Below are 27,653 nucleotides of genomic sequence, written 5' to 3'. Positions count from 1 at the left end.
TGGCTGTTTACCATTTGGGTTTTCTATGATTATGGGCTTGAACTAAAGCCCACTGAAGTCAATTGGGAGTTTTTCCCATTGAAGCAGGCCCTGTATCATCTGTTCATGTATTAATGAATGAACTGTGTGTGTGCTAATACTATAATTTATGGATTTTAGCATCTTTTGGGGGTGGAATTATGTTCCATATCAATTTCAAATCTCAGTTGTTACATATAGCAATGACACCTTATTATTCTTACTTGGAACTAAAAGTTACCAAAGAGATACAGAGGACCAGATCCTCAGCCAGTGAAGTCTTCCATTCTAGTTTATTCAGGTTCTTATACCATGCTCATCATTGTAGTATCTCAGTGCCCTACATTAATCAATGTGACGAACATCTGCTATGTCTTTGTTCTCTCCTCCTCTCCCCAGGGGGAGAAGTGTGTGCAGTGAAGTGTTTTGTGGTGGAATTTATATGTAAAATATATATGTAAAAAACCTGTATGGATACCCCTTCCCCCCACATACATATACACACATGTTGCTATATGGTTAAAGTCAGAGAGAGCAAGGTCAAGGATGCACATGTTGCACTTGGAGCAGAAGATAGGGGAGGTCTGGAATGGTTTTGAGCGAGCTCATTCCACAGCCTGGGTGGAAGGACCCTGCACACACACACACCCCCACACACCCAGAACATTGACTCCTGCACAGACAAGCTTTATCCTTACCATAGAAAGTTTCATTGTCCCTTAGGAGTGGAGTTATCAACCACTGTTTTGGACAACAGAGTCATGTTGATTTACATCAGTTGATGGTGTGGCCCTTTTCACAAATTAATATAATCTGAAGTAAGGGCTATGTTCAGCCCTTAGTTACACCAATGAAATCACCTTGATTTCAGTGAAGCTAATGAGTTTGCACCATGTAACTAAGGGCACAATCAGGATTGTCTTTTGGATATGCTTTTAAACAAGAACACTGTTAGGAAGTGTAAAGCATAATGAGGATTGCCTTATGTAAAACAATAAAAATGTGTGCTCAGTTTCTGTACTGTGAGAGTCTGCACAAGCCAGATCTTGCAGGATTTTCCAGTGCCGAAGCTGGACATATTTTGTGTTCAAATTGTCCCTAAGTAATTGAAACTTGACTCAAGTAGTAAACATAGTCAAAATATAGCTGTGAGCAAATACGTACCTCTTCCACTTCTACCCACAAATCTGAGGTCATTGAACCTTGCTGCTTGGTTTTTCATGGCAGCTGTGGCATTTCTGAGCTCTGCAGAGTAGTTTTCATCATTTCCAGCCATTACTGTGACCAGTGTCCCATCAGGGACATCACCTAAGGCCACCACCTGAAAGATTAAATAGAAGAATCCTCAGTCATCGTAAGTTAAATGTATCAGTAAATAACCTGATGAAAAGGGGAAAAGCAACAATTTATATAAATTAAAAAGCTACTTGGAGTAAATAAGATATATTTCCAAATGTAGCTTACAGAGCCAGATACAAATATGTATATCTATATATGTCTAAACCACCTAAATGCACATAAATATGTACAATACACATAACATGCATACATTTATATTTACTAATACATAAATAAATCAAAACTCAAAACAACAGGACCTGATTCTGACCTCAATTACATCAGAGTAGGTCGGGAATAACTCCAGCAAAGTCAATTACACTGGTATAAAATTAGTGCAAGAGCAAAACCAGGCCTATTGTCTCTTGGACATAACAGAATTGATTCCACACAATGTCAATCCATTTTTGTGCCATGTAATTTCATTGATTTCAATGCTGATACACCAGTGCAAAACTGTGGGAAATCAGACCCAAAACATACATTTGATCACTGTTCACAAAACCATTTCTTTTTTCCTTTTAGAAACAAGAAAGCAAGTTAATGAAATTAGAACCGTCCCAAACCATTGTTAAAATTGTAATGTGAACTGATAAAACCCAAAACATTTAAATCAAAGGCTTAAGCTCTGTCACTAATGTTTCCATTGTGTTTCAGCAGTGCCAATATCTACAAAATATCACATAATATTTAAGAACATACATGATGCTACATTTCTGACACAATATGCTACATGACATTTAGATTTCTAGCTTCAACTTTTCTGATTTCTCTCAGCTGTGTCACAGTGCTCATGTTCATTAACCATTTTAGTATTTAATTTCATCTTAAACTCTTGTGCAAGACCCAGTTCTGACCGCGCTTAGACCAGTTGTACACCAGTGAAATAATAAAATAAAATAAAATGATAATAATAAAATCTAGCCCTTTTTAGTTTCCTCTTTTATAGATTTTAAGAGGAAGTAAGTAGTCTTGCTTTCTGTCCTCAGAGGTACTGCTTGATTTTTTCCCTTCCTCTTAGCATTTTCTAGTTCATGTTCATGTAGTTAAAATGTCTCCTTAATTTTCACAACCCGTTTTATGTGTTTCTCTCACATCACACTGATATTTCTAAACAGGTCCACAGGTCCTATACCTATTCCCTTTATTATACTTATTTCTTACTCATCATAATTCCCATACCATTTCAAAAGTTTCTGATCTCCCCTTCCCTTACATAGGCTACACTCTGCGCCTTAATGTTCTCCAATGTGTTCTAAACAGACTATAACCCTTATTCTTGATTCCACATATGGAGTTGTGCTCATTGTGTCGAAATTCCTTCTTTGTGCATATATTTCTACTTCCTCTTCCCCAGCCCTCTTCAGCAGCCCATGCTTTAGTTTTTTGTTCTCATCTGTACGTAAATGCTGTATTATCAGCACTATGTATTTCAAATCCTCCTGTTCTTGGCATGCAATGTTTTCTCTCTCCAGACTGTTGCGTGATGTGGCAATTTGGCTCGCAAAATCCATAATCATGAACCACAATCATGATGTGCTTACCAAGTTTTTTTTTATTTAAAGCCTGTCATAAAATAATTATTCTACATGTATTAAAGACTTCAGGTATAAGGAAGATCATCTAGGAAAACCCTGTTTTACATGAGTATTTGTGTGATGATTTAAGGAATTTTGAATGTGTATATTAAGTGGAGAACAAACCTTCATGAATTACTGAGATAATGCCCTTAAATTGAAAAAGAATATGTTTAAAATTCACCATATTTACAATTCACCAAAGACAACTTCTATGATAAGCTATTTGAAGAAACTACTATAAAAATAATATAAAAACGTGTGCATACACACAAGAAAAATGAAAAACTGGAATGAAAAGTCATAAACGATAGGCACTGATGAAATACAAACATTTACATTATAAAAGAGACTAAACAGATAAGTAGGAACTTGCTGACTGGAGATATCTAGTATTTGTTTTACTGTTCAGCTTTTAAAAATATAACTTCAGAGCTGGGCAGAATATCAGCAAACCCATGCCACAGCACACCTAAACCTCCCAATCTGGGTCCATCAACCAAACAAAATTGTTTTTTTAAATTAGGATTCAGATGATTTCCTAGTATGTTGAATAATTAACCTATATTACAATTTGTTATTAAACTTCATCAATCATTGCAATTTACAATATTTAAATTCCTTATAACTTTCCTTTATTCTGAAAGAAAATCCTGGATGTTTTTGGTTTAAAATGGAATTCTGATTCTAAAGACTATATGCAATGTTATTTTAAAAAAAATCTATTTTATTTTATTGTGTGGAGTGTAAGAACAGTGTATCAATCTGTAGAAATCTCTTGATTTGTATTGTTACAATGAATATTACCAAGTACCCTAAAAATCCCACTCCTATATTTGAGCACAGGGTCTTGATGATTTGAACCGAACTCTGTGCAACTAGGTATTATGTGTTACTCAGTTTTCGCAGGATATAGATTATTTTCAAGTGGATCAGAACACTTTCAAAACGGACGATTTGGAAAACACACAGTAATCTTTACAATCAGATTGCGTTTGTTTTTTAAATCAGTCAAATAGGTCTCATTTCATTCCCCTGCAGTTCCCACTAGCCGGAGAGTTTTAGCGACGGTGAGCAGGGAGCGGAGTCAGAAAGCAGGTGGACACATACCATAGGATTTCAGAGGTTCACCAGGAAACGCTGTATCTTTGCTTGTACGTGTGTGTGGTTTAATGCTAGAAATGAATAATTTTGTCAGGTCAGAGCGTTTGACTCTCCTACTTTGCTTACAAAAGTAGCAGGGTGGTAGTTATTTAAAACATAACGCGCGAGTTCCTAACAGAAAAGAAGCTGAGGGTAGGTTATCCCATCAATCTAGCCTCCCTTCCCCTCCTCCAAGCCTGGCCATTCACCTGGCTGAGCTCTCTCTCCATTCAAACATCTCATTACAAACGATCCGCTCAGAAACAGGAGCGCAGAACTGAGCCCTCTTAGCTGCTGAGCTCTCGGCTCTAGTAAGGACCAGACAGCAAAATTTCGGAGGCGCTAGGGGAGAAAAGGTGGCTGGGTGGAAACACTTGTGCGCTCCGTCTACGTTTAGAAGGAGCGGGGCAGGCGTTGGGTACGAATCACATTATTGCTTCATTCACCTTCCAATACAGAGTAAGAGGAAAAGGTTTCAAACACGCCACGTTGGGCAGCCCCCAGCTGCTCTGCAGCCTGCGCCGAAGAGCGCATTGAAATAGAAGTGAATTCAAAAGTATCAGCCAGATTTCGAGACTTCGCTTCTCTAGCTCCCTTAGGGACCCAGAGGGTTTTTTTTCAGTCTATTTTAAAGCAATAACTTTGCCTTGTAGTGTTATAGCGTCCCAGCTACTTAACTGCAGTTGTGTACAGGTTAGTATGGTTAATGGTATAAAAATTCATCCAAGTGTGTGAAGGGGGAATTTCGTTTTCGGAATTGATCATTCCGACTTGACCTTCCTTTCTCCCACCTCTCCCCTCTCTTCCTAAACAAAACCCTCGGGAAGCAAAATAAACACTTGTGCTTATCCTAAAAGCCCTGTTCTGATACGTATTAAAGCTTTAAGAGCTCAACTGATTACCCCACATGATCAATGGACACTGCTCTGATCTGGTTTGGCAGCGGTGAACTTGGTGGAAAGAAACCTGTACCGTGTGAAAGGAACAGGCTGATTCAAACTGTCCTACTCCCGATCTTAAATGTAACCATTAAAGGCTTTAGGGAGTAACAGGGACTAGTCCTTGGGGACAATTAAAAACGTTTGGTTGTTTTTTTTCATGGTTGGAGACATATACATCAACGGGAGGGAGTTCAGCATTATAAACAAATTATTTATAGGCCAAAGTCTTTAAAAAAAACAAACGGGCAAGGGGGACTGAGTACTTGAATCCAAATAAGAGGCACTCGGACCATGTAGACAAGAAAAGCTGTAGCAATTATATTCTAAATGTAATCTACATTATTTACTCTTCTTGATTGTAAAAGACAGACTGTACTGATTATCCAGGGAGGCAGACACAAAACTTTAGTGGGGTCGATTTCAGCATATAGAACAAGCATATTTCTTAGAGGTGGTCCTGCTAAAGTTTTACATGTATGGGTTTTTGTTTCTTTGTTTTTGTTTTAAGAAAAAGGTCATACGTTTTCAGACAGGCTGGTAAGTGCACTACAGTAACTCCAAGTACGAATAAAATCAAAAGAGAAAAAGAGCTTCTAAACTTCTCTCTCCTCTCGGTTAATTTTAAACCACCACCCTCGATGGAAAGTTGATGGTCTATGAAACCGCGAGATCATGCATCCTTTTTGTGCAAGAACTGCAGCATTCATAAATAAGTGGCCTTACACGAGTGTTTCGAACTTCCATCAGAAGTTTTAGTGACTTCCATCAGAAGAAAAACCAGCACCTTTCATAGATGGGGCTGCCAAAGGTGGCTCGAGTTAAAAAATAATCTGGAAAAACACTGATATATTTAACAACAAACGAATTATTTTCTAACTCGCTATTTGCTCAGAATAAACCGCTGCCTAAGCAAGGTACCAAAATAAAAAAGAGCTGACTTTTAAAAGGGGTGAGCACCTGCCAATCTACACAAACGGGGGGCTTAGCACCTCTTAGTTTCCATTGTTTAGGCGCCTTCAACACAGTGTAAATGCGAAACTTTACACAGAACTTTGAACATTGTGGCCTGTAATACTTCATGGTTTTAAAGACTTATTAATCCAGAAGTACCCCAAACTGCGATGTTTTAAAATGCCCTGTTCGCATTGTCGTGGGTTATTTCTATGTACAAAACACACTACCGTCCAGAAAGGGTCATTTTAGGCTATTGATACTTCTATCCACCCTGTGATTGATTGTGTTGCATCCTGTTACACAAGGTAGGGAGACACACTCAGCTCCTTGTTCTTTGCTGTTTATAGAGCCACTCCTTAATGGTATGTTTATGAATGAGATGAAGAGACAGACCGGCTGGAGAGAGAGTCTCCAAAGCTAGTGCCCCCCCCCCCACGCTTCCCTTCTCCCAGCTCTACAGAGTAACTCATGTTAGCAAATCAATAAACTAATACTGTTAAAATAGGCGGGCCCGCTATACTCACCGGTGCACCACATTGCATAAAGGACAACACAGTGAATCCGGATACACAAAGTTGGTCCTTACAGCAACTCCGGCCTCCTTATGTGGGACTACGCCTAAAACACTTCTCCAAACTCCACGAGCCCCGCTCAAAGGGGGCCAGATTAACAGCCCAGCTCCGGGAAGGAGTTACATGAGATGCACGCTGCGTTTCTAGTCTGACCGTGTGCACACCAGAGGAGTTTGTACATTGTCCCGATTTCCCCCCGGCTCCCACTGATTCCCCCCCACCCTAGTTTAATGCCTCCCTCAGAGAAGTGTTGAAAGGCCAAATACCTTGAAAGCAATCGGCAGAGTCTTGTTGCACCTCCAGTGCGTTGGAAGCACGGAGCAGAGGAAGTTGGGGCTGTCGGTGCGGACCAGCTCCCCGGGGTGATCCGCTAGCACCTCCACCATGCTGCGATCTGCAGTTCTCAGCTTCCCCACCAGGGCGCCGCTGTTCTCCTGGCCGGCCAGCGGGAGCGCCTCGCTCATCTTCCCCGGGCTCAGAGTGGTGGAGGGCGGCGTGAAGCGGCGGCTGGTGCTGGTATCTACGGGGATACGCATCACAACAAGCCTGTTGAGTGAAAAATCTCCCAAGAGTTCTTACAAAGCAGCGACACGAGTGTAACTCTTCAGCGATCAGCCCTCTGGAGACCAACATAAACGGATACAGGCTTAGCACGGGGGGAGGATCGTTTCTATGCCTGGCTCCAAAGTTAATTTTTCTAAAACAGTTTGAGGCAGCGAATAAACTGAGCTTTAACTCTTTGGCTTCCTCGGCCTGCGAAACAGAAGAGTTAATCCAATAATCGAAACAATCTTCCGCACGGGGGTGTACTATGAAGGCTGCACATTTAGTCTTTGGCTGGTACAAGAGTTATTAGAGGCAAAGCTCCCTCCAAAAATCCCTCACACCGGGGAAATGTTTAGGCAGGGGAAAGCTAAGACACACGTTCAGACACTCAAGCAAAACTTGGGGCTTCCCAGGAGTTAATTCCCTATCAGTTTCTTCCAGGTGATTTTTCTAAAGTCCCAATAGAATACAAAATACATCAGTGTCTTCCATAGACAACAGCCGCTCTCTAAAATGGCGAAAATCGGCTTCAGTCTTCAAAGAGTATAATGCGCGAGCTACGATTTTCAAAGGTCAGCTGACTATAGCAATGTATATATACACAGACACACACATATACTGTACTTCATCAAATATTTACAGTATAATCTGTAGAGAATTTAAACACAATAGAAATCCATTAATGGTCTCTGCAGGGTTTGTTTGTTTTTTAAGTAGCCTTGAAAATCAGCTCCAGTAGTTCGACTTGCGTTGCTCTAGAAGTACTCGTGTCATGATCTGTCAGTAATTTTGAAAAAATGTTCAGTGCATGGAATTCAATCAATATAGATATAAATGCCTTTGGTACAAATTCTCTCCTAAGTCTTAGAAAGGTCGCAGCCGATCTCAAGCTCTGAGGCTAAAAATTCCACACATGAAAAAGTGGGTTTGGGGATGTTGGTTAAATTGTGGGTTCTCTCTGTGGTTTGGTGTGTGCAACAGCTCTCTCGCGTTCTCTCTCTCTCTCACACACACACTCTTCAGAAGTCAACTAACAGTCTGCAGCAGTTTGGTGAGTCACTGCCAACTTTTTTTTTTTTTTTTTTTTGCAATCTCTGAGACAATCTTCCTCTAATTCGGCCACAGCAGCCAGCTGCTTGACAATATTTTAACCACAGCAGGTGGAACTCGGCTTTCGGAGACACGCTTTTTTCTCTTTTCGCCTCAACGAGATCGATACTGAAAACTGGCAACCAAAAACTAATGCCTGCTTGCGAAGGACTGCGAGCGTCCCTTCCGAAAAGAAAGAGGAGCACACACACACACACACAAAGAAAACAATGACAAAAGTTCACAGACGCGGTAGAAGTTAAAATATCCAGCCCAGGAGATAGCTCTGAAAAAAGCCCATTTCCAAAGCTGAGGGAGCTTGAAAGTCTTCACGTGATCACAGGAATCAAAGGGAAAGCGTCTTCATGGCTGCCTACTGAACACAGGCTACACAGCTTTATGGCCTTCTGTGAGGAGCTGTTTGTTTGCTCATGCTGATCTGGAAAGCCTGGTCCTCCCGCCTTCCTTGCGCCCTTCTGCCTCTATGAATGGAGATTGACTGGAAATGAATTCGCTTTTACTGTAAGAGTGCGGAGGAATGTCATTCCCTCAGCTCTTTTGCATATGAGGAGGACGCCGGCCAATCAGATCCCTTTCCGGTATCAGCCAGGGCGCGGCTCCAGTCCAGGGGCTCCTGGAATTGGCCCGGGCGCTGCCACCGGAGCTACTGTAAAGTGCTCAAGCGTCAATGGGATGCCGCGGCCACCACAACACACACACAGAGGCAGAGACCATGTGCGGCTGCTGGTGCTCCTCAGACCCCCACCGCAAACACCAGCTGCTGGGGCAGCAGCAGCAGCCCTGTGCTCAATGCACTCAGCTCCCTGACTGTGGTTTGCTAATGCTAAAGGATATTATATGAAGTGACACCAGCACCAAGAATGGTAGCTGACAAGCAACCCCCTAGCCTAAGCCAGCCCTTCAGAATCCTCTCCTCCCCAGGGTTTCACTGCAGTTTTGTCTGAAAAGGCCACCTCTACTAGGCAATTGATGATTGGTGTGTTCCTGGGATGTCGATTAGGGCAGGGTTAACTGTACCTAATCAGCCTTGCGTTGAAAAATTATTCTTGCAGGCACCAAATATAATCACCTGAACTTTAGCACGATGACTGATTATATTGAAATGTGTAATGATATTTGCACCCACTCTCCCCGAAATACACAGTCTGGACAAACACAATTTTGCAAGGCTATCCTGCCTTCTGCTACCCCCACTTTAATCTGTCACTTCTTCCTCCCTCCCTCTACAGTCCTTTCAGGTTTATACAATCTCAATGTCCTCCATACTCCTGAGCTTTTAACATGTGCATAACAGAAGCTGGTCCAATAAAAGCGATTACCTCACCCACCTTGTCTCTCTAGAATCTCTTTCACAGGGGAGGCCAGGACAATTGCAGTCTTTGGCAAATGGCCACTATAGATATGCCTGCAAATCACGTTTTAAAAAGGCATAAATCATGCTATTTCAGTCACAAAATATTCAGCCAGCAAGGGGTTATGGCAATTCAGGGGTGAATGGCACTACCTGTGTTCCCCACCATGCCCTCCTGCTCTTACACAGTCCCAGAGATAAATGAGGTTTGAGTAACATTGTGGGCCCAGCAAACTACAGCTTGCACAAGCATTCACTTCCTTTTTTTTTTTTTTGTTTAACCACAGCAGAGTTTGTTCCAACTGTCCTTTCACCTGGCCCGCTTAGGATCTCTTATCACTCCTGAGAGCCCAGTCTAGCAGCAGTTAGGGGCCCCTACCTTCCCTCTCAAAACTACTATTATAGTCCCCTTCTGCCTCTCCCTCTCAGGATCTGCCCCTGCATGACCACTCTGGTAGTGCCATAGTCACAGCTCAAGTCATAGACCCAGCCAAAAAATACAGTTTCCTCTGCATCACTATGGTGGGGTTAGTGATCCAGTCACTTCTAAAACACAGCTTTCCAATTTTCAAACAGGGAGCACAGCATTGGCCACCCTGCATCCAGGGTATTTTCCTTTACAAGTCCTGCTTATTTTAGGACATGAAGGTAAGCAATGCTGTTAGACTGCCCATAGTCAAAATGGAAGTAGTGGGATTTCTGTTCGTATCATTTCACTCTGGACATTGATAGCATGGGTTTAGTTTGGTTTTTCTTCTGTTTTTTTTTTTTTTTTTTTTTTTGGTAAGCTGTTGCCCTTTGCCAAATACGAATCACTTGTGGCAGAGGGTGCTGCAAAGCCCTGGCTGCCCTCCCTCATGATTATGTCCTGGCTAGCCTTGCCCCTCTGAAATTTCACACCCTTGTGAGCTAAATAAAACAGGGGTTACCAATGCTGGCTTCTGCTGATGCTTTTTCTACACTAGTGCTCCTCCTGCTGATAGGGCTAGGGGAGTTGAATTGGTAGCAAAGCTGTGACATTTTGTGGGGGAAAATGCCAAGTATAGACAAGGCCAACATGAGCTAACACTTGGCAGAAACTGTTTGGCCCATACCCTCCTTGCCATCATCAGCATTTAAACAAGCCGCGACCTAAAACTATGCTAATCATTTAATGAAATTACATCTCTGGGCCATGCCAGAGCCAGCACTCCTTTGAGATAACAACCCTTCCTCTGCCTCCTTATCCTTCCGAGGAGATGCCCCACGGGCCTTAGAGGCCACAAAGTTGACCGCTCCTTCCTCCCTGAAGCTGCTCCTTCCCCCGCCCCCTTCTTTCTCTGTGTCACATCAAGGGCTATTTCCTTACCCTCCACCCCAGGCCTGGCCTCAGCTGCAAGGGAGGGCCCAGCAGTTGCTCCCACACACAGGGATATATGGGGTGTGGTGCAGGGGAGACTGCAGTTCAGAACAGGGATGAGGGCAAGCAAAAACAGCTGCTCCCCCAATGACTAAGGGGCAGTGGGGGAGCAGGCGTGTTGGTTAATACAAACCATTGCTAAAAGCTGTACTGTGGTAACGGGAGAGACAGGTCCTGCCTTTAACAGCAAAGAGGAAGCGAGCTGAAGGCTTGTTCCTTGAGTCTCTGAGCTGCCTACGGTTTATTGCGCAATAGGGGAGGAGGGAGCGGGGAACCACCAAGCCAACCCCCTAATGCAAAAGCAAACAGCAAATAAATCCCAAGGAAGGCGGTGGCGCTGCACCACCTCCCCCCCGGCAGCAATGCGGAGCGGACAGTAGAGGGGGCCAGCAGCCTTTTTTCCTCGGCACTCTCCTGCAAAGCAGGGCGAAGCCGCAGGACGCGGGCGGGGAACGAGCCCGGCTCTCCTTTGCCCTGTGCTATGGGACTAGCTGGCTCCGCACGTGCAGGGAACCGCAGCAGCTCAGCCCGCTCTGGTGTAAAACACGCCGGAGCTAGGCCCGGTCTTTCCGCACAGCTTCGCACGGGCTACACACACCCACACACCCGGAGAAAGGCTGCTCGAGACATACACAGCACTCCCTCCCCCCAGATAAAGGCTGCCCGAGAGCAGATCCCGGGCAGAATAAAGGAGCCCAGGTGATGAACGCTGCCATGTATCTAGAGCTCTGCTGAGCCAGGCTCTGGGCGAAATGCCTCTTTCCCCAGTTCACATCTGCAAAGTATGGCACTGCTGAGCGAGTAACTGGTAAAGCGCGATCCTCGTCTGGCCTCTCAGCTAGCCAGGGTGGGGCCCATTGCTGGGAAGGGTTCACTAGTTCCCCCCTCCAGCCCTAACAAGCCGGGAACCAGGGACAGGATCAGGTGGCGGCGCAAAACTGATCCCTGAGCACACAACTAAGAGCTCAGGGGTTCAACTCGCAGGACGCGTCCCTGGCAGCGCCCGCTCTGGGGGCGAGAAGACGTGGCTGGAAGAGGAACACCCGTGTTAGGCGTGTTTAGCCGCTCTCACAACCCCCCATTAGCCGTGTCCCCTGCGGCCAGCACCGCCAGGGCGATCTCGTTCCGCGCTGCATTCCCTGCGCCAGCCAAGCCTGGGCTGCGCGAAGAGTGCAGGGCAACACACCCGTCCCCCACGTGAAAGCAGCTGTTATGATGGCGTGTGCCACCCAACTTACAGAAGGGGGCACATTCCACACTCCCCACCCCGCCGGCTCAATCGCCAGCCGCTGTCCGGCTCCAGTGCCCTTCTGTTCATGACAGAAGAGGGAAAAGTTCAACTTGGCTAACACTTACCATTCAAACACAACCAGAGCCCGGGCGAGGAGCTTTACAAGGCTGGTGCTAGGAATATAATTTTTTTTTTAGCAAAAGGAAAAGCACTAAAGTTGCACCCGATCTTGTTTACACAAAATGAAGCTAACATGGATTATTTCTCAGTGTAATTCTCCCAGAGACGGGAAATTAATGTCCTTCATTAGCATGTTCATGGGGGGGTTTAATTCCTAATATGCAGCCTGTTTGGTTAGTCAATAATCCTCTGCAGAAGGCTTTCGATGGGTATTTAACTCAACAGAGATGAGCATAGCCTGTGATCTTGCAAATTCACTAGACATTTGTTTTAAAATTGCTCCGTTGTTGCACGTAGGAACATTCTCACATTTCATATTTCATGATCCCGCTTCTTGTATACTGCACAGTGTCTCCCAGAAGCTGTAATTTCCCCTTTACTGGGAGCTAAACGTTATTGGAAAGCAGAAGCTGCATACTCTCCCTGCGTTGCAAACACACTACCACCACATTTACGACGCGTCCTGAGCGGTATCTCCCGTTCCCTAACGAAAAGTTTCTTATCCATCATACAGACGCAGTTCTTTCTATACATGAGAACAACTTTTTCATTTTAGAATGGCTTTTCGTCGCTCTATAGTTTCCAGGTTTTTTTTAGTAGCATATATAGGCGATGCAATTTTAGTATTTCCCCCAGAACTATCAGGGTAGGATCTTGATAGTTGTTCGAAATTTGTTTACAACACAGTATCTTCACAGAACCTTCAGTGGCAAATATAAAATATATCCTTAAATAACAAAATGAATGAAGGATACATGAGTTACTAAATATACTTATTAAGCAATTACAGGGTCGAGGATTTAATCAAAAAGCTATTTAAAACCTCATCATTTAACAAGAACACGGTTTTGTGTGTTTTTTTTATTCTGCCACTTGTATTAAATCATTGCAGTGAACTGTTCACTGTTCAACTTTCACTTGTGCTAAATTATCTCAAGTCTAAATTACTTCTGATCTATTTCGTTATAATATCAGGAGCAATTAAAAAGGCAAGTGGGGATTTATAAAATACTATGTTTATTACATATGGGGTATATTAGTGTTGGATAACCTTTTTATAGACACTGAATAGATAAGGAGAATAATTTCAGTGATGTAACATCTCCATATTTGTACAATACACACCTACAGAATTCGATTGTTTTTTTGGATCAAGTAGGATTCTTCAGTTCTAGTCAGGTGGTTGAGAGACATTTTAGTTTTAAAATTCATTAGTATACTGAGCTGAATTAGTGATCCTTTCTTAATCTGAATTAGTCGGTTGAAATGGAAATGAAATTGAAACACAAAGGAAAATGGAAACACAAAATCTCCATGTTTAATAGAAGACATGGGAAATATTTCATCCTTTTATCCTTGCACCATTTAGCTGGCATTATCCACGTTGAAAAGAAATGTATTACTAACCCAAGAGTAATAATAAAGCATTTTTAATAGTTTGAAGCCAGGCTTTACATTAAAATAAGCTGTAACAAGGTGTCATATAAGACCAAAGTCGATGTGGTAAATACTCTGATGGAGACAAGTGATAAAGCTGAACTTGAATGTTGTATATTATATGTCTATCAGGGTTAAGGCAGCAGTAAGAATATTTTAATCTTTTGGTTAATTTAATTTATCATCTTCCATTTTACTGATCTGTGCATGACGAACAGAGAAATATAATTTGAATCTACTATATGGTGAAAATCTCTGGATGGAATCATTGTCTGTAAATACTCTGAAATAATAGAAGTTAATGAAATAAACAGGCTGAATGAATAAAATGACAGTTACTAGTGAAATGATAGTTGTTATATATGAATGTAAATTATACATATATTAGGCAACATTTTTTGCTAAGGTAATCTTTCTTAGTGTTCCAAAGGCTAAGAATTGTCATAAGATATTGTGAAGGTTATGCATAAGAATCAGTTCAGAGCAGGAGTCACAACTTGTATTTTAATGATTAACAGTTAGCATATTGCACTGCTTATATTTGTATTTTAATATCAGTTTATTACAGCTGTAAACAAACCACATATGACTCTCTAGCCACTATGGGTTGCTTCTGTTATACAGGATTGCTAGACCACAAAGCACTGAGCTTTCTAAACTAATGCAGTCAAGCAAAAGCTTTGGAAATATGAGAAAGCAGATTTAGGGATGAATTTTAAACAATATAAATTGTTCAGGGAAAACTGAGCATGAATGCAATGCAAGTTACGGCTACTGCATGCAAATACTCTAAGGGCAAACATGAAGAAAAATATACTTGTTCTGAATTGCTTAAATGCATGTGTTTTTGAGCATATTTTACAGAAGAAAAGGAGCAAGAAAAAATATTATGAAAAGAAAAAAGATGTAGACCTTAACAGAATTGGCCCATATAAAATAAAAGTACAATCTACCAAAAAAAAAAGGCTCAAGTCCCCAATCCTGCAAACACTTACACACCTGTGTAACTTTACTCTGGGCAGTAGTCCCTGTGAAATTAATGGGACTGCTTATATGAATAAAATTAAACACATGCTTAATTGTTTGAAGGATTGGGGCCTAAAATAGAACTATTCTCTTGGTCAGCTATTGTCTGAATTGTTTAGCTTGTCTGTTAAGGCCCTGTTGCCAAAAACTCTTAATTGTGTGAGAAATCTTTGCTTCTACATGTGATATGTTGAAGGACTGCTCATATGAATAAAGATTTGTAGGATCAGGCCTTTACAACTGATCCTGGAAACACTTAATGCTAGGAATAGCAATTGTTATCATAAGTAGTCTGATTGAATTGGCTAAAAACAACTATTCTGTTATTTAACATATTAAAATATTTTTGTGCTGCTTGCCTTTGAGTTTTATGATTAAATACAGCATTGAGAAAAGTAGTATTCTATAGTTATAGCCATATAATCCTCACTATATCCCACAAAGGCCTTGTGTATACATCGAAATATATATATTCAATCAAAGTAAGCTAATGTGTAGGAGAGGCCATTGAGACAAAATGGGATGTGAGGTCTCCAATATGTGGAAGACATTTCCCTCTATATATTTAATTGGACTGGCTGGTGCTTATCCATTGTTATTCCAGGACTTTGGCTTGGAAGAAGGTAACTTGGCTGCAATTCAATCCAGGCAGGCTGAGGTTGTGCAGGTATGTTGGGGAGCCAGCTAGAGAAATGGCACAGTTGATATGAACTCTGGACATCTGCCTAACTTTTGTTGGTCAGGTTTGCAGCAAAGGGAATATTATTATTGAATCCCCAACTATTTTTTATAACAAAAGTACCAGCAGCGGCCAAAAGCACATTGACGCGATGCCCAGCTTATGAGACAGCTCATGGTGTCCAATTCCTCTTTTCTTCAGGGAGGAGGCAAAGGTGTAGTAATTTGCTGCTGGTCTATACAAGCAGTCAATTATGGACACTCCCCAACGGTGGCTCAACTTTTCTGGCAGGTTTGTTAGGGGTCAAAGCCAAGGTTCGGCTCATTCCTGGCCACTACCTGCTCACCTGCTTCAGAGTGTGTGAGAATAACTAAGTGTCCAGTCCATGCGGACACCAGCATGCCCCAATCCAAGATCTGCACAGCTCAGGCAGGGGCATAGGACATTCTTACTCCTCTCTAGTCAACTGCACGTGGATGTAGCTCAAGTCACAAACTGGCCCTACATATACTATAAACTTTTTGTATACAGGATATTTTTACTTTGTGTACTACATTGATATCCATAAACTGGCATGCTGCAGTGAAGGATTGGTCAAAGTTTCCATTGCAAAGCCATCCTTCTGCAGTTTCTAATTTGTGCATTCCATATTGTGTTGGCTAGAAATTTGAAATGCAGGTTAGATGCAACTTTAAAAAAATAAAGTTGGTTACTCAAGGCAATGCTGTAGACTAAGCCGAGAAGTGCTGTTTTGAAATGCATAAATAGAGGTATCCCACCAAGGAGGCAACAATTCCCCCTTTCTCAGCACTCAGATCACAGCAGGAGCAATGCAGTTAATTCTAGGCATCATACTATTGGCTATATATCAGTAAATGAGGCAAATTCCAGAGAAGGGAACTACAGCGATTAAAGGTCTGGAAGGGACTACCTATAAGGAAAGATTAAAGGAATAAAATGTCTCCATATATTTGAGGTAAAAAAGAAAGCCAAAGGGGACAGTGTGACTGAGGTTTACAAGTACATAAAAGGGTACTATAAAAAGGAAGGGGAGGAACTGTTTTCATTAGTTTAAAAATGATAAGACAAGAAATAACAGATGCAAACTGAAGGAAAATAAGGTCAGGTTTAAGACCAGGGGCAATTCTGATCATAAGATCAAATCGACAGTGGAATATGCTGCAACATCATTTGAACTTTTCAAGTCATAGCTGAGAAGTATCTTTACAGACAAAATTTAGTGGTGCCAAAAATGCAGTGATGCAAGATGACTTGGAATCCCTAATGATTTTAAGCCAATTTACAGATGCTCTAAAAATGAGCTTATACAAATACTCTCTGGTTTCTGATGATTTCTTTCTTTGCACATAAATAAATAAATAAATAAATATAATAAAAGGCTGAATTAAGAATTTCCCTTTAATATTATAATGTTGTAGCTAATCTGAGAGTTGAAGCCCAGTTACTTGAGATACATAGGATTGTGGGGTGTAGAGAGCATGGAAGTGAGTGATCTGAATAATTACTACTGTGTATGTGTAGCAACTGGTTTTGAAGACTTAAATGAGGAGTGCGTACCATTATATTGTGAGTTACATGTCTCTGTTAGCATAGATAACATCTTTCACACCTAGTGATTTCAATGGCACCTTTCTATACTAAGATTTACATAATATCAACCTACACGGGTTCATTGTAAGGTTTAGGCTTTTGATGGGGTTTCATATACTGTGGTTGCAAGGAGTGAGTGAATTGCTTTCTCCCCTTTCTTTCTCCCTCCACACCTGGGTCATTGGTTCTAGGGTGAGGAGACAAGGTGAATACTGGCAGCTCCTTCACTTAGCTGCCCATAGTAGAAAACGCTCCTCAGTGAATTTGCTTAGCATTTTCAATACGGTTTCACAAGTGAGCATCATGGAAATTGATTGTGCTTTGTGATCTTCCTGGAGCTCAAGGAGAGTGTGGATAAGACACACAATGACAAGTGATTGCATCATGAGCCTCAGCTTTAGTTTTATTGACTGAGATATAAGGCTGCCATTCTGTCTCTAACCCACTTTGCTATTTCAATTACAATAGAAGACTTAATGTAGTAGTTATGTACCCCTCTGACATCTCAGCAACACCCAGGATCTGCAGAGTGAGGTATGCACACAACATAAAAGTCTTAACTCCAGTTACATTTCTCACAAAAATGAGTATGTATCACAGGACAGATTCTGCCACCTTTATTCACACTGACTATTACCTTTAGTGTGATGGAATACACCCCTGTATTCAAACGCTACCCACTACTGGAATACTTTTTGTACAAAGTATGCCTTGTGAGATATCATTTGAAACTCATAATTTGATGGTCAGCATTGTCCTGATAAAATACGTGTAGTAACATTGAATGTGAAGTTATAAGATCCCGCTCCCTCTGTCCCTGCCCGCTGCATTTTCTGTACCTGAGAAGACAATAGGAAACAGCTGTTGGACTCTGGGGAGAGGGAGGTTCTGACTGAAGAGTATGATCAGTAATTTTGCTGGAAGCATGTGGTGAGAAATTTGGCTTGAATCTAATATAGTTTGTTAAGTTAGGCACTAGTAAGCTATTTATCTTTATTTTTCTTGTATCAGTTTCTGACTTTTATGCCTCAACATTAACAAGTCATTGGGACCAGATAGCATTCACCCAAGAGTTCTGAAAGAACTCAGATGTGAAGTTGCAGAACTATTAACTAAGATTTGTAACCTGTCCTTTAAATTGACCCAACGACTGGAAGTTAGCTAATGTAACGCCAATATTTAAAAAGTGCTCTAGAGGTGATCCCAGCAATTACAGACTGGTAAGTCTAACGTCGGTACTGGGCAAATTCATCGAAACAATAGTTAAAAATAAAATTGTCAGACACATAGAAAAACATAAACTGTTGAGCAATAGTCAACATGGTTTCTGTAAAGGGAAATCGTGTCTTACTAATCTATTAGAGTTCTTTGAAGGGGTCAATAAACATGTGGACAAGGGGGATCCAGTGGACATAGTGTACTTAGATTTCCAGAAAGCCTTTGACAAGGTCCCTCACCAAAGGCTTCTACGTAAATTAAGCTGTCATGGGATAAAAGGGAAGGTCCTTTCATGGACTGAGAACTTGTTAAAAGACAGGAAACAAAGGGTAGGAATTAATGGTAAATTCTCAGAATGGAGAGGGGTAACTAGTGGTGTTCCCCAAGGGCCAGTCCTAGGACCAATCCTTTTCAATTTATTCATAAATGATCCGGAGAAAGGGGTAAACAGTGAGGTGGCAAAGTTTGCAGATGATACTAAACTACTCAAGATAGTTAAGACCAAAGCAGATTGTGAAGAATTTCAAAAAGATCTCACAAGACTAAGTGACTGGGCAACAAAATGGCAAATGAAATTTAATGTGGATAAATGTAAAGTAATGCACATTGGAAAAAATAACTCCAACTATACATACAATATGATGGGGGCAAATTTAGCTACAACGAGTCAGGAGAAAGATCTTGGAGTCTTCGTGGATAGTTCTCTGAAAAGATGTCCATGTAGTGTGCAGAGGTGGTCAAAAAAGCAAACAGGATGTTAGGAATCATTAAAAAGGGGATAGAGAATAAGACTGAGAATATATTATTGCCCTTATATAAATCAATGGTACACCCACATCTCGAATACTGCGTACAGATGTGGACTCCTCACCTCAAAAAAGATATTCTAGCACTAGAAAAGGTTCAGAAAAGGGCAACTAAAATGATTAGGAGTTTGAAGAGGGTCCCATATGAGGAAAGATTAAAGAGGCTAGGACTGTTCAGCTTGGAAAAGAGGAGACTAAGGGGGGATATGATAGAGGCATATAAAATCATGAGTGATGTTGAGAAAGTGGATAAGGAAAAGTTATTTACTTATTCCCATAACACAAGAACTAGGAGTCACCAAATGAAATTAATAGGCAGCAGGTTTAAAACAAATAAAAGGAAGTTCTTCTTCACGCAGCACACAGTCAGCTTGTGGAACTCCTTACCTGAGGAGGTTGTGAAGCTGGGACTATAACAATGTTTAAAAGGGAACTGGATAAATTCATGGTGGCTAAGTCCATAAATGGCTATTAGCCAGGATGGTAAAGAATGGTGTCCCTAGCCTCTGTTCGTCAGAGGATGGAGATGGATGGCAGGAGAGAGATCACTTGATCATTGCCTGTTAGGTTCACTTCCTCTGGGGCACCTGGCATTGGTTACTGTCGGTAGACAGATACTGGGCAAGATGGACCTTTGGTCTGACTCGGTACGGCCGTTCTTATGTTCTTATGTACTCCGCGCTGATTAGGCCTCAACTGGAGTATTGTGTGGAGTTCTGGGAGCCTCATTTCAGGAAAGATATGGACAAATTGGAGAAAGTCCAGAAAAGAACAACAAAAATGATTAAAGGTCTAGAAAACATGACCTATCAGGGAAGGTTGAAAAAAATATTGGGTTTGTTTAGTTTGGAGAAGAGAAGACTGAGAAGGGGCATGATAACAGTTTTCAAGTATATAAAAGGCTGTTACAAGGAGCAAGGAAAACAATTATTCTCCTTAACCTCTGAGGATAGAACAAGAAGCAATGGGCTTAAATTGCAGCACGAGAAGTTTAGGTTGGACATTGGGAAAAGCTTCCTAACTGTCAGAGTAGTTAAGCACTGGAATAAATTGCCCAGGGAGGTTGTGGAATCTCCATCACTGGAGGTTTTTAAGAGCAGGTTAGACAAACACCTGTCTAGATAAGGGTCTAGATAATAGTTAGTCCTGCCATGAGTGCAGGGGACTGGACTAGATGACCTCTCAAGGTCCCTTCCAGTCCTATGATTCTATAAAGCCCATGACTGGGAGTGTGTTGGGGTCACCCTGCCATATAACCGAGGCAGGCTGCAGTTAAAGACATCTGGTAGCGACCTGCATGCTGGTATCTGGTTGTGACCAGTCCAGATTGGAGGCTACAACACAAGACATTTCAAGGCACCCCAGATTACAGGGTAGGGGTGACACAGCACACACTCCACTGGTCTGGATTGTACTCTAGTATGTCACACTGACTCCACAAGCAGACAATATGGGACACTACTCACAGAGGCTATACTCAATACACCTACTTTTAATATACACATGGCAAGGAGATTTGCTGAACTTCTGAGAAGGAGTTCTGAGAACGTCCATTTCTCATTCTTCTGTAGTGCATACCAGACCTCAGATAGTCAGGTGCCAAAAAGATCCCAGACCCAGCAATTGAGTTGCATGTCATCCACATACCACTGCCTTGGTGAACCTAACATTTATTCCTTCTAACATTCATGGTGCACATCTAAATATGACTCTCCACAGAGAAGGCATTTTTGCCTCCGAGCTGTTAAGGGACCATGCTCGGGATTTTTACCACAAGATCATTTGCCTGAATCAGAGATGGAGAAAGAAAGCCTAACTGAAATGCAAAGGCCTATTAACCACGATCATCACCACTAATGCATTTTCACAGCCACAGACGAAGCCGCAAGTTAATCTCATAAATTGTTTCTTTTCCACTTAACATTCCACCTGCAACTGATTGCTCAGTGTACCACTTAGATGCTCTAGACTCTGCTATATTGTCGCCAGTCTTATGATAGCTTTTTCCCCACTATGGAACAGCTTTAGTATATAATTTAGTTTATGGTAATATATATGCAACAGGATTAAGAATAGACGAAGAAAAATGTCGTTTCAAATAATCAAGATACAGATTTTAATGTTATTAATAATTGGAAAGTATTTGGATTATAATGAATATTTTACATACATATGTAAGATGAATTCCAGTTAAATGCTGATTTGTTTAATCTAAGACATGAACATAATTTTAATATATCAATATTTCACCTTCCTCTGGAATTCATCTTATAAGATTGTTTGCAATGCTGGCATGAGTGTGTACATGTTATGTAGAGAGGGATGAAGCTGTTAGGTCATTTAGTCCATCTTCTTGCCAGTGTAAGAAAACATTATCGTGTTTTGTCTGGTTTAGCTGTTTTTTGTTTTGTGTTGTTTGAAATATGGCTGTGGACTTCTGCTCTGTGTTCATACAGCATCTAGCACAATGGGGTCCTGGTTCATGACTGGGGCTGCTAGGTGTGGCCACAAAACAATTAACAACAATAAAAGGGATTTACAGGCAGGATTTGTCATATGTATTGTGATAGACCCAGGCCAGTTGGGAACAGCAGAGTAGTAGAAGGGAGATATACTGGCCACTGGATAAGCAGTTTTCTGTTCCCTGAGTGACCAGAGCAGGGGTGCTCCAGGCTAATGAGAACACCTGACTCCAATGAACCTGCTAAGAGTCAGGTGAGGCTGTTAAGCAACTGACTCTAATTAAGGCCCCTCTGATGCTATAAAAGGGCTCACTCCAGTTAGGTCAGAGGGAGCCAAGGGAGAGAAAGTGCGTGCATGGAACTGGGAGCAAGAGGTGTGCAAGAAGCTGAGAGTGAGTAGGCAGGGGCAGCTCCAGGCACCAGCACACCAAGCGCGTGCTTGGGGCGGCAACCCACAGGGGGTGCTCTGCCGGTTGCCGCGAGGGCGGCAGACAGGTTGCCTTCGGCGGCATGCCTGCGGAGGGTCCTCTGGTCGCCGACTGTGGGACCGGGGACCTCCCACAGGCAAGCCGCTGAAGGCAGCCTACCTGTCGTGCTTGGGGTGGCAAAATACCTAGAGCCGCCCCCTGTGAGTAGGCATACTACTGGAGGACTGAGAGGTACAAGCGTTATCAGACATCAGGAGGAAAGTCCTGTGGTGAGGATACAGAAGGTGTTGGGAGGAGGCCATGGGGAAGTAGCCCAAGGAGTTGTAACTGTTGCGCAACTGTACCAGGAGGCATTCTAGACAGCTGCAGTCCACAGGGCCCTGGGCTGGAACCCAGACCAGAGGGTGGGCGCAGGTTCCCCCCAAACCTCCCAACTCCTGATCAAACATAGGAGGAATTGACCTGGACTGTGGCTTCTACCAGAGGGGAAGGTCTCTGGGCTGTTTCCTGACACATAGGGTGAATCTGTGAGGTGAGCAAATCCACCAATAAGTGCAGAACCCACCAAGGTAGAGGAGGAACTTTGTCACAATATATGTATGCACACTGTGACAGGGTGCTGGGCAAAGGGTTGCAGATTCAGCCCTCTGCCACGCCCACTCCTCGTTAAGGGAACAAATTAGAGCAGGCTGGAGGTAACCTGGCCCTAATTGAAGAGTCGGAGACAGCTGCTACCTAACTAGCCTGGGGCTGCATAAAAGCCACAGGGGAAGGAAGCCAGGAGAGAGCAGGAGAAAAGGAAAAAGGCAGGGAATGGAAGCACGGAGGTAGCTCTCCACTCCCTCCTGCCTGCAGATGGTAAAGGGTAATTTGTACATGGTGAAATGGTGGTGGGAACGAGCCTGAGAATAAAGTACACCAGTGGTTACTAAACACAGGGTCTCCAAGTGACTTTATCAACCCAACAGAGGCAGGAGCCAAGAGGGCCCTGCCATACCCTGCTATACCCTCACACTTTTATATACAACATACTTTTAGTCTTTTAAGAGCTCATGTTGTTAATTATATTTCACTAGTGATTGTATATAATTGCATTTATTTGCAAGCTGTGCATTTATTTGTTTTTAGTGAATCTGAAGTCAGCGGGCCAGATTATCAGCTGGCATAATTCAGCATTGCTCCATTGATGTAAACGTTGATCAATTGGCAGCTATGCCAATTTACATTAGCTGTGAATCTGTATTTAAAAATAACTCTTTATTAGATCTTTTCGCCTTTGGAAATTACAAGCATTGCAAGATACAAGGTACTTTACCAAAAATTCTAACACAATTGCCTCCACAGTAGCATGAGTGAATAGAGGGAGGTTTGCAAAGCAGTGTATATCCTGCATATCAAAACAATAAAGTATAATAACAGAAAAGATGCATTTAAGGGCCTGATTCTGCATTCCTCATGCAACTGAGTCTCCCACTGAATCAAATGTGTACCCAGGCAATGCAGAATTCTGGCCTTTCATGATGCTTTTTATGGCACGAAATCTTTTTCTAATCTTTATGTTTGTTAAAATGTCTAATGATAGAAGCTTATTCTTTCCCCATATTATTTACATTTTTTATTTCTCATAATCTTCTCTTTTTCAAATGGTGCTCAGTTCTCAATAGTATCCTTACAGTGTAACTCACTAGAACAGTTTTATTTGACACTTCATTAGCTATTATTCAATTATTTTTTGGGCTGACACATGCAAGCATCTGCAGTACTTTTCTATGTCAGTGGGCTGCGGCTACATTAGGACCTTTTTTTTATCAAGCAGTGATAGGAAATACTGGTCTCCACCAGCACAAAAAAGCTAAGGGAATTTTAAACAGGTCTGGATATCCAGAACCATGACCCCAATGAGTAATTCATTCTGGAGATGGATTAATTTTTATTTAACCCTTCTCCCCCCAAATTTCTATCTTTATTGCTATAGAGAGCCTTAAGAATCAGGACAGAAGATGCTGCACAAGTTGTGGCAATTCCCTTTAGCTCTCCATGATCGAACACTCTCCCCCTTTCCAACTCCAACTCCAATGCAAGAAAAAAAGACCCAATCCTCAACTGATGTAAATCAATACAGCTCCATTCACACCAGCCAAGGATTGGGGCCAGAGTTGCATTTCTGACATTGGCTATTTATGAAGCCAAAATCTGACCTTCTGAAGACACATTCAGTAGGGTATAGATGGCCCCCCAGCCATTTTGGATAAGAGCACAAAGAGAGCAGAGATAACATTTTAAAATAATGGTACACTGTCTGGCTCAGTAAAATGTTAATGGGATAAGAGAGAAGTTGTGAGATTCATGGTTCAAGCCCAGGTCAATAGAGAACAGCTATTTGGTAGTTTGTGTGAAACAGATGATGGTATCAGTTCATTTTCCACTGGACAAGATAGCCCCAAAATAGTCATTCCAGTAGGTAGCCGTAGCAGAACAGTCATAGACTGAACTGCTTTTTGACCTTCCAAGGCGGGGTTGAGGCATACTGGTAGGGCAAGAACTTACATTGTTGCTGTCTATTCTAATAAATACAGGATTGTATCCTCCTAGACTGTCAATCAGGCACCTCAAAATACTAAATTGATTTCAAATATGCATAAATAAGGATACAATTTTGGCACAGAGGTCACAGAAACAGCAACTTTGAATAAAATCAGTGAAATCTTGGAAATGGCTGTGAAATCACAGCTGCTTAGGCCCCCAGGTTGAGCGGTATTGTGACTTGGTGCACAGGGTTGCAGTGCCACTCAGGTTGGGCCATATGCATAGATGGATACGGAGGGGAGGACTAGCCAAACCTGAGTTGCACTAAGACCCTGTGTGCTAGATTACAACATCCGGAGTTGGGAGCCAGCCTCAGCCCCATGAGATAGGAGCCATCACTGCAGGGTGGACTTGCTTTCCAGCATCCCTCCTCCCTGCCCTGCCCTTATTTTTCAGCACCCCCACTATACTCCTGTGTATGCTACTGTACCAAAACCTATATTATTTGGTGACCTTTCTGTGACTTTTTGTTTTTTTTCCTGCACCCCTTCTGTGAAATTTACTAAAAATTTCCATGCAAAAATCGTAGCTTTAAAAACAAATAATGACAAAAAAGGATTACTTTGTTTTGATTGGAAACCATCAATATTTCTTCAGGAAGCTTGTTTTTTAAAACACGTTTTTTCTTTATCTAGTTAGGTTGCTATAACAGCTTCAATCTACAATAGATCTCCTGTGGAGGTCACAGCCAATCATAATAGACAACACTGGACTCTTCCTCTCAAGTCTCCCACCCTCATCTGTCCATGATAAGATCTGTACATGAGAGAAAGATGAGGTATACTCCTCAGTGAGAGAGATGTGAAAATTATCCCCCGTTATTTGAGGAAGCGGGATTCTGAGACACATGATGTGAGAATATAGTGGGTTAGACTGACATAATGCTGCCTTCTTATCCTTTCATGTAATTGCCATAGAAAATGAAGAAATCCAACACGGATGACCAGTTTAGGTTTCCTAACTCGTGTACAATATTTTAAACAATCTTAACTATAAAATCTTACTGAGCCTGATTATCTGATCCATTAACCCTAAGTGGAACTCCACCGTGATTTAGTAGAGATCTTGTTTTACACCAGTGCAAGTCAGAGGAAAATTGAGCTATTTGAGTTTAGTTGTGTTAAAATAAAAAATCTGCAAAGTTTCAATTGATTAGTTACAAATCAACTCTCAAATAACTATTAAAAGTATGGAACATTTATAAGCATGAACAAATCTGTATAGGGTAGCAAGACATAGTGAATTGTACACCGACTATCTTAATATTAGCCACTCCATAAGCTACATTTATTTAAAAGGGAATTTACCATATACTCCGGCAAATAGCTTAGCAAGTTTGGCTGGGGAGCATATCTGTTTACAGCCTTTCATTAGCAGATGTGGTGTATGATACCAGTGACACAATGGGTTATCTATAAATTGCCACGTTTATTTTGAGCACAATGCTACGCTGTAATCTGTTTTTCCCTTCAGTACTTATGCAGGATTATGAAGTTATGCATTAAAAGTGCTTTAGCCCTGTTCTATGTTAGGCAATTTTCAAGCCTTTCTTAGCCAATGTGTATTTTGTTTGCATGGTTTTAAAATGGGAATTATAAACCTGGGAGTGCCAAGAGGAAGAATGATCACTGCTAAACTGAGCCTAAACATAACTGTGTCAAACAACTTTATCTACTCATGTGATTTAGCACTAAACAAAGCATTTCTCATGCAGTCCACTTAGGAATCCTATTTATTTACAGTGTATCAAAAGGGATGTTTTTTCAATCTACTGGACAACAAGAATTAAACCCATCACCTGAAAACTAAACCTAAAATACAGCAGATCTTTCCAACTTTTATCATTTTATTAAAGCTTAATGTGTATGCAGTAGTTATATAGTGCATGGACACCAACAATTTATGGTGTTACCTCCTAATCACTTCCCTCCCACCACGTCATAAATCACTTCTTAGACCATGGTGCTGGAGAAAGCACTCTCTAGAAGGACAGCATGCCGCTGCTTTAGAAAGCAAAAAAATATTCTTCATATGTTGCAAACTACTTGAGGCATAGGGAAAGTTTATCACTTGCACTCTGCCCTGAAAGAAACATTGGGATGGTGTCTCATTTTCTTGGCTGAATGCTATTTTTGAAAAAATGTACCAAACTTCACATTTTCTGTCATTATTTTTTGTCCTTCTCCTCAGCACATGCAAAAGAATGCTACTGGTGGGGAAAAAAAGACTAGAATAGCAACTCTTACAGAATGAACTGGTATATGTCTTATAATTTTACAGCCATATGCCATGTATTATGTCTTAAAGCCCATATGGAAAATTAGCATTGTTGAACTCTGTTCAGTATGTACATGTTACCACCAAATGATTAAACAATACCTCCAAAACACTGTATAATGGAACAAGGAGCATACCCCTCTCTTGACAGAACAATAGCATATGTTCACTTCAGCACAGAATTTGGCCCCGAATCTCTGATTTAGAACCAATGAGATTAGGACTTTGAAAGGGTAGCATGGAGTAGAAATCAGTACAGAATGTATTCCCTTGTTTAGTTTAAATATAACCTTTATAATGTTAACAGTAAACACCTGAGAATCACTCCGTGCCAACTGGTTGAAACAGAAATCAATAGGAAGAAAGTGAAGGATTGTAAAATGGAAATTAAAAATAATAGATATGAAAATATTATTCTAGTATTCCTAACCCTTATTCTGGCCTCCTATCCTTGTTCAGTACGGTTTTGAGTAGAACAATAACTAGCCATATTAATAATCATACCAGGGTCATATTATGCAACTCAGGTCCCTTTTACATCACAATGCTGTATTGTATAGTTATGGATATAATTAGTGGAAAGGGACAGCTAAGAGCAGTGATAATACCAGGATGATGTAAAAGGAAACAAAATTTGCATGGTGTCAAATATATGAAAGACCGAATATGTTGTATTTTATTCTGGCAAATGATTCATTTGAAAAATAACATTCTCAGCCTATATAGAACTACAACAGAAATTGACCTAAGTGGAACCTACTGA

At 41.5% G+C, this 27,653-nt stretch overlaps 1 protein-coding gene across 5 annotated transcripts in view; it reads right to left on the bottom strand.

Annotated features, from left to right (window-relative positions):
- The window catches only part of RUNX1 (RUNX family transcription factor 1), a 204,281-nt gene that overhangs the window by 78,637 nt on the left and 97,991 nt on the right, over nucleotides 1-27,653 (bottom strand). For 3 of the 5 annotated variants that reach the window (XM_030578296.1, XM_030578270.1, XM_030578286.1), the window contains 2 exons: nucleotides 6,810-7,063; nucleotides 1,183-1,339 (listed from right to left, as the gene is read on the bottom strand). In XM_030578296.1, the coding sequence (XP_030434156.1) occupies nucleotides 1,183-1,339; nucleotides 6,810-7,063 (411 nt within the window). Of the gene's footprint in view, nucleotides 1-1,182; nucleotides 1,340-6,495; nucleotides 6,564-6,809; nucleotides 7,064-9,527; nucleotides 9,533-24,574; nucleotides 24,580-27,653 lie in introns of those variants that run through there. The other 2 variants (XM_030578276.1, XM_030578303.1) reach the window with 2 other exon arrangements.

The sequence above is a fragment of the Gopherus evgoodei genome, chromosome 1 (genome assembly GCF_007399415.2).
Source record: "Gopherus evgoodei ecotype Sinaloan lineage chromosome 1, rGopEvg1_v1.p, whole genome shotgun sequence".
Taxonomy (NCBI): domain Eukaryota; kingdom Metazoa; phylum Chordata; order Testudines; family Testudinidae; genus Gopherus; species Gopherus evgoodei.
This window is presented reverse-complemented; position numbering and strand designations above follow the sequence as displayed.